General features: G+C 40.3%; 1 protein-coding gene across 1 annotated transcript in view; it reads left to right on the top strand.

The window, feature by feature from the left end:
- LOC132210462 (protocadherin Fat 3-like) overlaps positions 1 to 13124 on the top strand; it is a 118108-nt gene extending 104984 nt beyond the window's left edge. The window contains exon 8 of the mRNA XM_059650531.1: positions 10243 to 13124. Within this exon, the coding sequence (XP_059506514.1) occupies positions 10243 to 12670 (2428 nt within the window). The 3' untranslated portion in view covers positions 12671 to 13124. The remainder of the gene's footprint in view (positions 1 to 10242) is intronic.
- The last annotated feature ends 1627 nt before the right edge of the window (positions 13125 to 14751 follow it).

Below are 14751 nucleotides of genomic sequence, written 5' to 3'. Positions count from 1 at the left end.
ATCTGCCACTTCTTTGCCCAGCTCTGCATCTTGTCAATGTCCCGTTGTAAATTACAACAGCCCTCCATGCTATCCACAACTCCGCCAACATTCATGTCATCAGCAAACGTACTAACCCACCCTTCTACTTCCCCATACAAGCCATTTATAAAGACCACAAAGAGCAGAGGCCTCTGAACAGATCCCTGTGGAACACCACTGTTTACCGAGCTCCAGCTGAATACTTTCCATCTACAAGCACACTCTGATTTCTGTAGTGCAACCAGTTCTGTACCCAGACAGCCAGATTTCCCTGATTCCCATGCCTCCTTACTTTCTGAATAAGTCTGCCATGGGGCACTTTGTCAAATGTCTTGATAAAATCCATATATACCACATCCACTGCACTGCCTTCATCAATGTGCTTTCTCACATCTTCAAATGCTTCAATAAGGCTTGTGAGGCATGACCTGCCCCACACAAAAGCCATATGGACTATTTATGATCAAAATGTGCTTATCCAAATAATCATAAAGACTATTTCTCAGGATACTCTCCAATGATTTGCCCACGACAGAGGTAAGACTGACTGGTCTGTAGTTCCAGGTGTTATCCCCATTCCCTTACTTGAACAGGGGAATAGCATTTTCTACCTCCCAATTGTCTAGTACTACTCCAGTGGAGAGTAAGGACACAAATATCATCACCAAAGGTGCACCAATCTCATCCCTTGCTACCCATATCAACCTTGGCTGTATCCTGTCTGGCTGAGGTGACTTATCTACTGTCATGTTTTTCAAAATTTCTAGGACATCCTTTTCCCTAACTTATTATTTCACGCTATCCTCACAAATGCCAAATTCCCTCTCAGTGGTGAATACTGAAGCAAAATATTAATTAAGGACCTCCTACACCTCTTCTGACTCCGTGTATAAGCTCCCTCCATTGTCCCTGATTGGCCTTACCCTCACTCTGGCCATCCTTTTGTTCTTTATATAAGCATAGAACGCTTGGGATTGTCCTTGACCTCACCCATTCAGGCTTTTCCATACCCCCTTCCAACTCTTCTGAGATCATTTTCAGTTCCTTCCTGGCTACCATGTAGGCCTTTACAGCCCTGGCCAATCCTTGCTTCCTCAACCTTACATAAGCTTCCTTTTTCCTCATGACTAGATGTTCCACATGTCTTGTCATCCAAGGTTCCTTCAACTTACCATCCCTTCCTTGTCTTAATGGTCAAACCTATCTAGAACTCATAGCAACTGCTCCCTAAACAACCTCCAAGTTTCTCTCTGGCATTTCCTTGAGAACATCTGATCCCAATTTATGTTCGCAGTTCTTTCCTAATCCCATTGTAATTCCACCTCCCCTAATTAAATGCTTTCCCATACAATCTGCCCCTAACACTCTCCATGAATATCTTAATGGTCAAGGAGTTGTGATCACCATCACTGAGTTGCTTTCCCACCGAGAGACCGAACAACTGGCCTGGTTCGTTGCCAAGCACCAAATCCGATATGGCCTCCACTCTAGTCAGCCTATCTTCAGACTGAGTCAAAAATCCTTCCTGGGCACACGTGGCAAAACCTGCCCCACTCAAACTATTTGCACTTACGAGTGTCCAGTCTATGTCAGGCAAGTTGAAATCACCATGCCAACAACCCTATCACTTCTGCACGTTTCAACAACCAGTCACCCAAACTGTTCTTCAGTGTCTCTGATGCTCCTGAGTAGTCAATAGAAAACTCCCAATAAATCGACTGCTCCTTTCCTGCTTCTGACTTTTACCCAAACTACCGGGTAGATAAAGCCTCCTTCACGACCTCCCTTTCTGCTGCTGTGATACCATCCCTTGATCATCAATGCAACTCCCCTGCCTCTTTTACCTCTCTCCCTATTTCTTTTGGAAAATCTATACCCGGAACATTCAACAACTATTCTTGCCCCTGTGTTATCCAAGTCTCCGCAATGGCCACAAAATCGTAGTTCCAAATACTGATCCATGCACTTAAATTCGTCACCCTTATTCCTGACGCCTTGTGCATTACAATAGACACACTTCAACCTGCTGCACTGACTGCAACTTTGCCCTGCCAACTGCTTAGCATTCCTCCCAGATTCTCTGCATGCTATATATACCTCTACACCAGCCGTGCCATCCTCTGATCAGTAGCTCCGGTTCCCATCTCCAGCCAAACTCGTTTCAGCTTTCTCGAAGAGCTCTAGCAAACCTTGCTCACAGGTGCCCCTCCAGTTCAAGTGCAACCCGTCCTTCCTGGACAGGTCAGACCTTCCCCAATGATTTACAAGCCCTCCCTTCTGCACCAGCTCTTTAGTCACGTGTTCAACGTGAATTGAAGTAGCCCATGTCCAGATGCATACCTGCACAAAATCGAAACTGGCGCATATTAGAAGCAAGCAGGACTACACAATGCAAACGCCAAACAACAACCATTTCCTCGGAAAGAGTATCGCATCAGATCGCCTTCATTGGCATTCCAACACCTAACAATTCCATAATTAACGACTTGTATCATAGTATTGATCAGCAACTGAATGGATCAAGCCATAAGGAAAATGTTTTCAAGAGTAGATCAGGGGCTAGGAATGCTGCAGAAATCAATTCACTTCACATTCTCACTAGAACCCATCAAACATCCACAATGCACAAGTCAGAAACACAGGGAAATCGTATCAACTTGGCTGGATGAGTGCTGCTGCAACAATGAAACTTTATGTTCCATTATAGAAAAAAAGCAGCACACTTGATTAAGATGCCATTTTGCACTGCAGCGCTCAATCTCTCTCCGGACAATAGTGCTAGCAGCTTTTTTAATGCACTTTTTTTTGCAATACGCACATCAGTGGAAGGTCTGCATTTATTGCTCATCTCTAAATACGCTTGAGAAGGATGTTCTGAGCTACGTTTGTGAATTGCTGAAATTATTTCGATGTAGGTAGCCCTGTGGTGAATTGAAGATGTGTGTCTGCCATTTGAACACCTTGTCACTGAAATTAGTATGATGTATTTCCAATTCCGGAATTTGATCGTCTTGGAGGCAAACTTGCAGGTTCTGGTGTTCCCACGTGACTGTCGCCATTATCTGTAAAGATTAGTGTGGTCTTGGGTTTAGAAGAGGCTGCCTAAGGAGCCTTGATAAATTTCTGTAGTGCATTTTCTCGATGGTACACTCTGATGTCACTAAGCATGTGTGATAAATGAAATAAATGTCTATAATACAAAGCCAAGAAAACGGCTGCTTTGTCCAGGATGGCTTCAATCTTCTTTCGTGCTACTGGAGCTGTACTCACACAGGCAAGTGGGAAATGTTACATTGCACTTCTGAAATGCGTCTTTTGGATGGTAGCCAGTTTGTGGGGTGTCTGGAGTTGAATTACTCACATCAAGATACTTATCCTGCGACGTATTCTTACAGCATTCGTATTTACATGGCTGGCCCCAGTCAATGCTTCCTCCAGTCTGTTGACAGTGGGGGATATATCGATGGTAAAGTCTGTCACATGAACGACAAAATGATTGTCTTGGTGAAGGTGACAAAAAACAATTTGGATATAACACTTTGGGCTTAAAGGGCAAAGAATATCGGGGGAAAAACAAGAACAGGATATTGAGTTGGATGATCGGCGATGATCATGATGAATGGCAGAGATCACTAAAATTGATGAAAACTTATTTCTGCTCCTCTTTTCGAAATTTCTGTTGTCATTGTCTGGACCTTGTATAGAGTAGGCCCTCTTATGAGACCTAGCCCGCAAATTATCCATGTCAAATTGCATTTGGACATGGACTATTTCACTATCTGAGACATTCTGAAGGAGCTCAGCATAGTGTAATCATCAGTGCACATTTACACTTCTGAGCCTATGATGGAGGGGAAATCATTAATGAATAAATTAAAGATGGTTGATTCTAGGACGACACACTGAAGAGTTACTGCAGCGATATGCTAGAGATGAACTGTCACAAATATCCTGCAGCCGCAGCAATCTTTATTTGTTCCAGCGATGGCTGAAACCAGCGGTCAGTTTCTCATTGCTTCCAATTGGCTCTAATTCTGCTTGCACTCCTTGATGTCACAATTGTTCAAGCGTGGCCTGGATGTCAAATGTAATCACTCTCGCCTCAACTCTGAATATCAGTGTTTACCATTTACAAGATGTATTACACTGACCAAATATGGCTTATTCTACAAAAAAAAATCAACCCATCACCTCTGCGACGAGTAAATACAAGGAAAGTAGGCCCATGTAACATATACCCTCTAAAGGATCCGCTCGTAGTCAGATAATTTCCTTACTTGAACCTTTATGTCCATTCCTTCACTGCTGCTGAGTCACACTGGCTGGGACTCCCTTATTCACAGCACTGTAGGCGTTCATTTCCAAAGGTGGCAGAGAAGCAGGAGCCTGGATCTCGTCTGCTCCGTAAATTTTTTGCTTAATGTTTCCATTTATAACAGGCCATTTTCTTTTAATCACCTTGGTGGAAGACGTTTTCTGCTGGCACAGGTCATTGATTGATTTGGCTTCCAGCAGCCTGGAATGGCAGGATAGGCTTGGATCCTGGCAGAGCAGTCTCCTTGCTTAGCGATCACCAGGTGTGGTGGCGTTGCACAGGAGCGGTGTCTTGGCCTTGCGTTGTCATTTTGTCCCAGCACTGAGTTCTTCTTCTGTGGTTTCCAGGTATTCCAGCAGCTAGGCAACAAGTCCCAGCACAGTGGTCTCATTTTTGCGCAGAGGTCTAGTCTTGGCATGGAAGCCTCTTCTCAGTATTGCAGGGTGGCATCGGCCTGGCGTGGAGGTCTCAACTTGGTCCCGTATGGCAGTTTTGTCCCATCCTTGCAGCATACCCTGAATCCAAGAGCCATTAATTGAACTGTGGTGAACTTTATCTTTTTAACTTCTTATTTATGACTTCTATCATTGGTTTAGGTCCCTCCACCAAATGCAACAGTTCAAGGAGGCAGCTCACCATCGCTTTCTTAAGTGTTTGCATGGGGCAATTAATGACAGCCTAATCATTAACACCCATATCCATTGAATAAATTCATGGAGTAAAAATGTCGTCGATGCAGTGGAGTTTGATGGCTCTGTCCTCCGTATGCAGTACTTTCAGAAATGCTTCGTTACTACGCACTTCGAACTCTTAGTGGGATCGTTCGAAAATTTTAGATACAAATTGCATTCCATAAACTGAACATAACATCTAGGGTGGTGTGAGAGTTCAGTGTGGAAAGAATACTGTATTCTTGGAAATGTAGTTTAAGGAACAAGGTTTTAAACTAAATTCTTGCATTTCCTGTCAGGTGGTCAAAAACATTTCCTCGGCACTTTTTCAAAGAATAGGGGCTATCCCAGTTAACGTTCATCCCTCAGTCTATATAATTAAAACAACACAGATTAACTCTGCCTTATCTTCCTTCTGTTTCTGGAACCACTTTGATTACCTCATTTCGTCAAATTATGTTAGTGGCTTGATTTCAAATACTCACCGAAAAGCTGGCTTATACACGGCAGGGCCATGAAATAGGCTGTAGAATTCGGACTGTTTTCTGTTCGCGGCGGTCTCCCTGAAATCCTAGATAAATGCCTTTTTAAAAAGAAATGCGTTCCTCCTATTATTTGTCATTAGTATATTACATTGGGGTTTACTCTTGACGGAATGAAGTGATTCATGCCTACATATCAAGGGATTTCATTCCATGAAGATGGTAGCCTGCGCCACTGACTTATCAACGTTTTGGGTGAGGCTATACGTTTCATCCAGTTTCTTTCATCGGGATTTGTATATTTTTAAAGATTTAGCAGCCTGCCATTTACAGATCAGTAAGAACAGGACAGAATAGGAAGAAAAGAACTGTTATGTTTCTTGAAAACAAACGGATAAACAGAGTCATTGGTTATGATAAATCTGAATGAGTTAAACCAGTACAACTTTTGTTCAACTGAAACGCCTTTGGGAGGCGATATAAACAAATAATTATTAGATAAATAAATGCCAAAGAAACTATATCCGCTTGGTTACCGAAACCACAGTAAAGTGAGATCAGGTAAAAATGACCCAAAATCTGACGAGAAATGGCTCAAGTATTTGTGTTGGTGAAATGCGTTTTGAACATGGATCACTGACGCAGTACTGAGAAAAGTGAGATCTGTGTCTTCGGGGTAATGTTCAACTGAATAGCGCTAGGATTAGTTTTCTGGTGATTTCCATAGCTAAGACGGGTAACAGCTTCGGGTGTGGGAACATTTCGCACACGAAGTCAACAAGATACGGCAAAAGAACAAGGTAACAATGTGAGTAATGGTGATCGGTGTGGGTGATAGGGTGGGAACGAATACAAAACTAAGCGTGCAGTAGCTGATCGCTCTAGAGATTAAAAAAAGTGAAAAAAGAGAAAAGCTTCAATATTTGAATGCATTTGTCATGGTCCTGGAGAGGTGGAGGCTCAGTAGTAATATCACTGGGCTCAAGTAACACAAAGTAGCCCATTTTACTATTTTTGGAACCAAAATATAATTTGCTGCAGAAACTCAGCTGGCCTTGCAGCATCTGTGAAGAGAAAGAAAAGTTAACATTTTGGGTCCGCTGGCCCTTCTTCAGGCCTTCTCACTTCTGGATAAACTAATTCTGCATCGTGATTTCTAATACTGAGGTCATCGTACCATCACATACTCATGTCACTCTAAGTAACAGAAATACACTTTTTTATTGCCCAGTTTTCCGTGCCTTTTCAATATATTGTTTTTGAATATCCAGGTCTAAATGTTGCCATCATGAAGGAGAGTAACTGAATCCGAAATTTTAGGTCTATTTTCTCTTAGTAGATGCTGCCAGAGCTGCTGAGTTTCTGCAACATTTCCTGTTTTTGTGTCGGATTTTCAGCATTTGCAGTTCATTGCTTTGTTCCACTATTTTGGGTGTGGGTTCGAAATCCACCATGGCGGATGTGGAAATCTGAATTCAATACTAGTACATATGTCAGATACCTAGCTGTTACAATGGTGATCGTTTCTCCACTCTTGATTGTTTTAAAACTCTTTTGGTTCATTTATGTATTTCATGAAAGGAAACCTGCCACACTCATCTCATCTGTTCTGGCCTCCACGTGACTCCAGGGACTTAACTGTCTGGGGGGAAATTTTTAAAAAAGCAATAAATGATGAGCTACCTGCTGACAGTGATACCCCATGAATGAATAAATGAATAAATAATAATAATAATAATAACGATAATATTAATAACAACAACAACAACAAACTTCTAACAAAGCAGATGAGTTGACAGTCCATACCTGAATGATCCGAGAACCATCACAGAGGGGGCGTTGAAAGATAGAAAATTTAGGACATGGATATTCAAAAGTACATTATATCAAAGAAGTACAGGAAGCTGGGCGAGGAATGAAGTGTATTTCCGTTAATTAGAATGACATTAGTATACTGAGACGTGATTATGTCTATACTTGAGATCAAGATGTAAAATTGGTTTGTGTAGAATTGAGAAATAACAAAGATTAAAAGTAACATTTTACTGGGTTATAAACCTTCTAGCTTAAGGACTCTGTAACCCAGAGTATAAAAGAACACATAATAGGGACTTGCAAGTGAAGCACGCCAATAATCATGGAAGATTTTTGAATATCTTCAGGTTCGATTAATCAGCTTGGCATCAGTAGCCTTGGTGATCAATTAGCAGAGTTCTTCAGGCACCTTTTGAAGAGAAGCACTTCATAGACCTAAGCAGACAACAGACAATATTTCGGGTCTTGGTATGAACTTGTCAGCAATTAGCATAAGAGACTTTTGAAGTCCAAATTAATGCTTCAAATTACAGGTTGGAAAATCTGGTCAGGCTCTATCATCAGGCCTGATATAAAGGTTTCAACGAGCAGGAGATCTTATATTACTTTGTATTATCATGCAAATGGGAATGGATGAACACTATTTTTAGTTTGGAAGAACTCTTAAGATAATAGCTCATTCGCAACTCTTTTCCAGCAACGTGTGGTTATTTCATTTTGAACAATTCTTATTCCATCAAGGACGTTCAATGGATTTCTGCGAATGCATTTGCCCTGAAATCAAAAACTGTTACAATGAAAGTCTTAAAGTATTGATTTTTATCCAAGTAAATTACTCCATTTCAGAAAACTCAGTTTGGCAGAAAACTATTGTCAGAAGAAATGTTTACTGAAATTTGGTGGATACGCTTTAATTAATTAAGATACTTCATCAGTCCAGTGTTTAGCCAAAATGATGACTAAGTTGCACAGCATAAAAATCTGAAGTTAACGAGATGCATTGGGAAAACACAACTTAATTCATATTACTAAATTATGACAAATAGACAGTAAGGACTTTGAAGTCATGGGGGTGTTGTTTTCCACCGGAAATCCTCTGTCATCTACGCAAAAGTAGATTTCCATGTCTTTGAAAGAAACTACTTTTGTTCGTAAATACTGTACAAGAGACTTAGGGGTAATAATACGTTCATTCTGCAGGGTTACTTTGTTAACTGTCGACGAATTAGCAGTGTTGTACTTGCTTTGGATATTTTCTCTTCAAATAAATAGTTACTCAATATTTAAAGTGTTACCTTACTATTCTGGAATCGTTTTGTTGTTACCTTGGCAAGGAATCGAACTGGGGGTCTCAGGCACTGAAGCAATATTTCAAAATTTGTGATACGTAGTTTGTTAAAGTAGATAAGATTTGCAATCCACGTTTTTTAAACAATTCGATGGTGTTAGTTAGAGCATCCACAACGAATTTTGTCATAATCATTGTTCTTCCACCAATTCAAATTCTGCTACATATTCTTTTGCTTGGGAAACCTTCTTTGTATTGTTGAGATAAAACAATTTAACGATAAACACAGAAAATGCTGAAAATGCTCAGTTTCTGTGGAAGTAGCAGAATAGCAAAAGTTTCAGGTCGACTAGCTGTCATGAAACTGGTTCAAGACATATTTCAGTGATGAGCTGAAACAAAACTGGACAGTATTCAAAATGCATCAGTTTGTAAGGCAATTGCGTATATGTTGTGGAATTAATTGATATGCAATTCAAGTCAAGGCTCAGCTAAATTTGATTCAGTCAGATATTCCAAAGAACTACTGTGTTGAATCCGCTTGTGGCGCATTGGCAGTGTCCCTACTCCAGGGACAAGAGACCCAGCCTGAAGTCCCACCTGCTCCAGAAGTCTGCAGTAACATGTCAAACAGGTTGGTTGGAAAAACAGGCCTTTTTTTTTAGAAAGAGCCACAGTGTGGGATTCACTTTTAGTACAGTGGCAATATCTTCGCCGCGGGAACGGGTAAACCCACGTTCAAGCCCAATCTATTTGACAGATGAGTGCAAACATTTATGAATGGGATGATTAAAAAAGAATGTTAAATAATTAAAAACAATTTACAAAGAACGACCGTGATGTCCTCAACCTAAATACATATTAATGTGCACACTCGCTAAATGTAATCGAAGTCAAAAATTAATCAAAGAATCCTTACTTGCAATTTGATGACTGAAAGTTCAGTGACTTGGCAATGGGAAAAATCTCATCTTCGTATGTTTATTTCACGTTAACTGAAAACTATACCATTTGTTTTCAAAGGTTGTTTACATTTGAAAATGTAAACCATTTTGCAAGCTTTCTTTTGAACAATGATTATTTAATAAACTGTTTCTTAAATATTAATTGTGCAAAAATAATACTGCATAAACTGATTTGATTTAAAAGAAAAATAAAAATGCCTGAACACAAAATCTAACACTGTTCACATGAATTTATGGCAAAGTAAAATTGACAATTCGTGACATCACTAATGTATTTCGGGAAAGGTATTCTTTATTCTCACTGAAAGTCATATGTTAACTTAATCTAAAGTGTGATCGCAAAGTACCCCAAATTTCCACATTTGCTTGCCTCAAGATTTTGATTGTACACTTTTAATTACACAAATGTTTGACATAGTGCAGCTTTAAGAATGTGTTGCAGTTATTGGTTGGGACACTTTGTGTCGCTGTCTACCAATAAGGAGCTGAAACACTGGTCGAGATCTACCCACCTCCTGTCGCAGGGATTGAAAGAGAGGATTCACAATGTAAGAGACAGACCGTCGCCGCATTACAGCTGAAAGGACGTGTTCCGAAGAAAATTCCCATCTCTCGCGTCAGTATTAGAAATTAGATGTGAGGTTGCCCATTTTATCCGAGGCAACAGAGGTAACTAATAGTGATTTAAAAATCAACAAAGAGCAATGGCGAACATATTCGGCAATGGGGCGTCTTTCATTTTTCTGCACAGTGTATTGGACCTCGTTTTGGGGCAAATTCGCTATTCGATTCCTGAAGAGCTAGAGTATGGGGCCTTTGTCGGGAATATTGCTGAGGACTTGAGTCTAAACGTTCGGGAATTGTCGGGCCGCAAATTTCGACTGGTCTCTGACGGCCGAAAGCAATACATGGAGGTAAATCCGAATAGTGGAGTATTATTTGTTAATGCAAGAATCGACAGAGAACAGCTTTGCAGAAAAAACTCTGCCTGCTTCCTTTCTTTACAAATAATGCTCGACAACCCTTTGGAAATGCATCGCGTTTCAGTGGAAATATTGGACATAAATGATAATGCACCTAGTTTTTCAAAGGACGAATATGAATTACGGATTATTGAGGCCACAGCAGCAGGAACGCAATTTCCTCTTGAGAGCGCCCACGATGCGGACGTCGGCTCGAATGCAATTAGTGGTTACCAGATTAGCGCAAACGAATATTTTGGCCTAAATTTTCAGACGAGAAATGATGCGAGTACAAGTGCCGAACTGTTATTAGAAAAGCCCTTGGATCGTGAACTACAGTCAACTTTTGACCTTGTGCTTACTGCCGTTGATGGTGGGATTCCTCACAAATCCGGCACTGCTCGGATTCGAATTTATATTATGGACGTAAATGATAACGCGCCGGTGTTTGATCAGGAAATATACAGGGCCAACGTTGAAGAAAACACCCCGAAAGGCACTTTAGTAATAAAACTCAATGCTGTTGATTCGGATGAAGGCACAAATGCTGAGCTAACATATTCTTTCACTCGTCACGCTTCGCAAAAGGCGCGTGAGGTTTTCAAATTAGACCCGACAACCGGAGAAATCAGAGTTGAAGGAGCACTAGACTTTGAAGAATTGGCTATGTATGAGCTCGATGTAGAAGCTGTGGATAAAAGCCCCTATCCAATGATAGGACGCGCTAAAGTTATCGTCGGATTAATCGATAAGAATGACAATGCCCCTGAGATTGAAGTGATGTCATTATCCAGTACAGTACCGGAAGATGCTGCACCTGGGACCAGGATAGCTACGATCAGTGTAAGGGATGCTGACTCCAATGAAAACGGACAAACTCAATGTGATGTTGACATGGATGAGCCATTTCAATTACAGACGGCTTTAAGGAACAGCTATAATTTGGTCACCATTCGTGCTTTGGATCGGGAAACAACCCCAACGTACAATATATCAATTTCGGCTCGTGACAAAGGATCTCCACCTCTCGCCACCAAGAAGTTTCTAATTGTGTCAGTTTCTGATGTAAACGATAATACGCCAAGATTTACACAATCCACGTACAACGTGTTTGTAATGGAAAACAATAGACCCGGTGCTTCTATCTTTGCTGTCACTGCTTCGGATCCAGATTTGGATCAGAATGGAGAAGTGTCCTATATCATCTTGGAAAAGCAAATTAAACATGGATCTGCCTCTCCTTATATTACGATTAGCTCGAAGAGTGGAAATATTAATGCTATGCATCCGTTCGACTATGAAAAGCTGAAGAGCTTTCAGTTCAAAGTTCAAGCTCGGGATGGTGGAACACCCGCCCTGAGCAGTACTGCCATTGTGGACGTTATTATTCTAGATCAAAATGACAATGCTCCTCTTATTATTTCGCCTTCAGCGTGGAATGTTTCGTCAGCTGTGAAGATTCTGGGTCAATCGCTATACCCGGGGAACTTGGTCACCAAGGTAATCGCAATCGATGCGGATTCAGGGCAGAACATGCGGCTTTCCTTTAAAATTCTTGAAGCCACTGATCCCAGTCTCCTCAGTGTCGGCCTACTTACTGGAGAAATAAAAGCAGTCCGACGTTTTCAGAATTACGACTCTACAGTACAAAGAGTAGTTATCATGGTGAAAGATAATGGACAGCCCAGTCTCTCCAGCACGTCTACAATCTACTTTTCAATCATACCCAATGATACAGAAAAGGTCTCCGTGCATAGTCACCAAGCCAGAAATCCAGAACATTTTTCGAATCTGAATGTTTATCTAATCATCTTGTTTGGTTCCACATCCTTTATGTTTCTTGTAATCATAATTTTCCTGGTGACACTGAGGTGCAAACAAGCCAGAAATTCAAATTATTATGAGTCCACAAATTATTGTTGCTGTAGGCGGAAGGAGTCGGATGCTGCTTTTAATCGGAGAGCCGTGCCGAAAGAATTGATTAGTTATCCTGGTGGACATCAGACTCTCCCCATTTCTGAAGTGAATCAGTACACTGTCTGTTTATCTCCTGAATCGTCCAAAAGTGATTTCTTATTCTTGAAGCCTTGCGAAGTAACTTTACCTCTTAATGATTTGAACGTTCATGGCATCAGTGTCGGAAATAAATAATTTTCAACTGGAAATATTTCGTAACGATGTATTGATGACCGGCTTTACCTATCGTTCGTTACATTTATTGCCAGTATCCACATTACCATGTCTCAAATTTGTAGAGATATTAATCATGATGCCTGTTTGCTTGATGTGAATGTTTTGAATGGCTTCAGAAGAGCATGTAGTATTGACGCTAGAGTACAAAGCTCACTACTTTAACTGCTGATTGTCATTTTCTTTTGTCAAATCAAAACATTTGGAGTCGACATTCCCGTGTTCACTTGAAATGTAGTCGATGACGTCTGTAAAATCTTTCTGTTCATTATTTCTCCTTAATATTTGATTTTAGTTGAGAATTACTGCAGCAGTTAAACATTTTAAAATAAGCAGATCTTGCATAATATCGTCAGATTTTATTCCCTGATAATGTACATTGACATCAAAAGGAATAAATTTAGCTGTAAACAAAGATCAGATGAATGTTATTTTGTTTATCACTTCGACTATTACATCAAGTTCTGGCCGTTTTGGCAAGTCAATCTTTAAAACAAGGCATCTTTGCATCAGGTAAAGATGGAATATGAGAATTTTTTTTTCATCTGCAAAGATTGGCTTTTCATTCAAAATTTCGTTGAATTATAATATTCTTTATGTGGACATTGTGAAGGAAGCTATTTAAAAATATTCCAATGGTACTTCAGTTTAGGAAAGAAGAGTCGTGACCTTGGCAATACTGGATCAGCAGGTTTTAATCACTTGAAAACATTAATGTAGAAAATCTATCAGTAGTTGATTAGAAATTAACGCTATAAAATCTCATTCAAAACCATTCATTTCCAATTGTAAACCTCACAAAAGAAATCTGTTTAATCATAGTCTCTAACTTGAGACTAACTATCCTGAATAATAGGAATGCAACAGTAAAATTTGGTAAATGCTCGTTCTTGCTGGCTGTCAAATTTATTGTTATTTAAGTCATTGTACCTTGGCATTTTGGAGATGCAGCTTTTCAAAGAAGTGTTTTGGAATTTTGTCCCATTCTCATCAAGTCTGACTTTTAGCATGAATTAGAGACCCCCTCCCTCTTTTCTGATGAAGAGCCTAGGCCCGAAACATCAGCTTTTGTGCTCCTAAGATACTGCTTGGCCTGCGGTGTTCATCCAGCTTTGCACTTTGTTATCTCGACGTAGCATGAATTAGGATTTTAAAAAAATCATTCACAGGATGAGGGTGTCGCTGGTTAGGCAGCATTTATTACCCAGAGTCAATTACATTACTGTGGGGCTGGAGCCACGTTTAGGCCAGATCAGATAAGAATGGTAGTTTCATTCCCTCAAGGACATGAGTGAACCAATTGGTTTTTTTCCCCCCTGACAAACTGCATTGGATTCACGGTTGGCATCAGATTCTTAACTCCAAATATTTAATGAATTCAAATTCCACCATGCACCAGGGCAGGATTCGAACCCGGGTCCCAGAACATTGCCTGGGTTTCCTAGATTAACAATCCAGCAAGGCCATCGCCTCCCCATCGCTCAAGATGTTAATTTAGATAGAAAAGAAGCAATGGGACCAGGAAAAAAGAACGTTTCATTGTGGCCTTGAAAATTTTATAACATTCATACAGCGTGGAAAATAGAAATTTGGAAGCTATGGTGGGCAATCAAATTGTATTATTTTAGATTTGTAACTGAAAAGAAGACATAGAAACTTATGAACATTTGAATAATGAAGGCGAGCTCGCATACCGGATACTTATATTGAGGCATGAATGTCATCTTAAGGTGATCAAGATACAAACACCTCAGAACTTACCAAATAAAATACTCTTCCATACATTTTGAATTGACTAATAATCTGTTAATAGCCCAAATGGTCATGTGATCCTTTTAGATTGTGTTGATTTTAACTTTTCTTGACAGAGGTACAACTTTGGCGAGAGGAGCAGATTTGATGAGGACTCTCAGATAGGTAATTATCGTCACCTTCATGAGCACCTGAGGTGAGGACCTGTGATTGGCAGACAGCCCTACCTTGCGCAGTAAGCATGTAAAGAACACGAGATAGGAAGTCAGCATCACTGCGAAGAGCATTCA

Source organism: Stegostoma tigrinum, chromosome 13 (genome assembly GCF_030684315.1).
Source record: "Stegostoma tigrinum isolate sSteTig4 chromosome 13, sSteTig4.hap1, whole genome shotgun sequence".
Taxonomy (NCBI): Eukaryota; Metazoa; Chordata; class Chondrichthyes; order Orectolobiformes; family Stegostomatidae; genus Stegostoma; species Stegostoma tigrinum.
The sequence above is the reverse complement of the archived record's forward strand: the minus strand, read 5'-3'. Positions and strand labels throughout refer to the sequence as shown.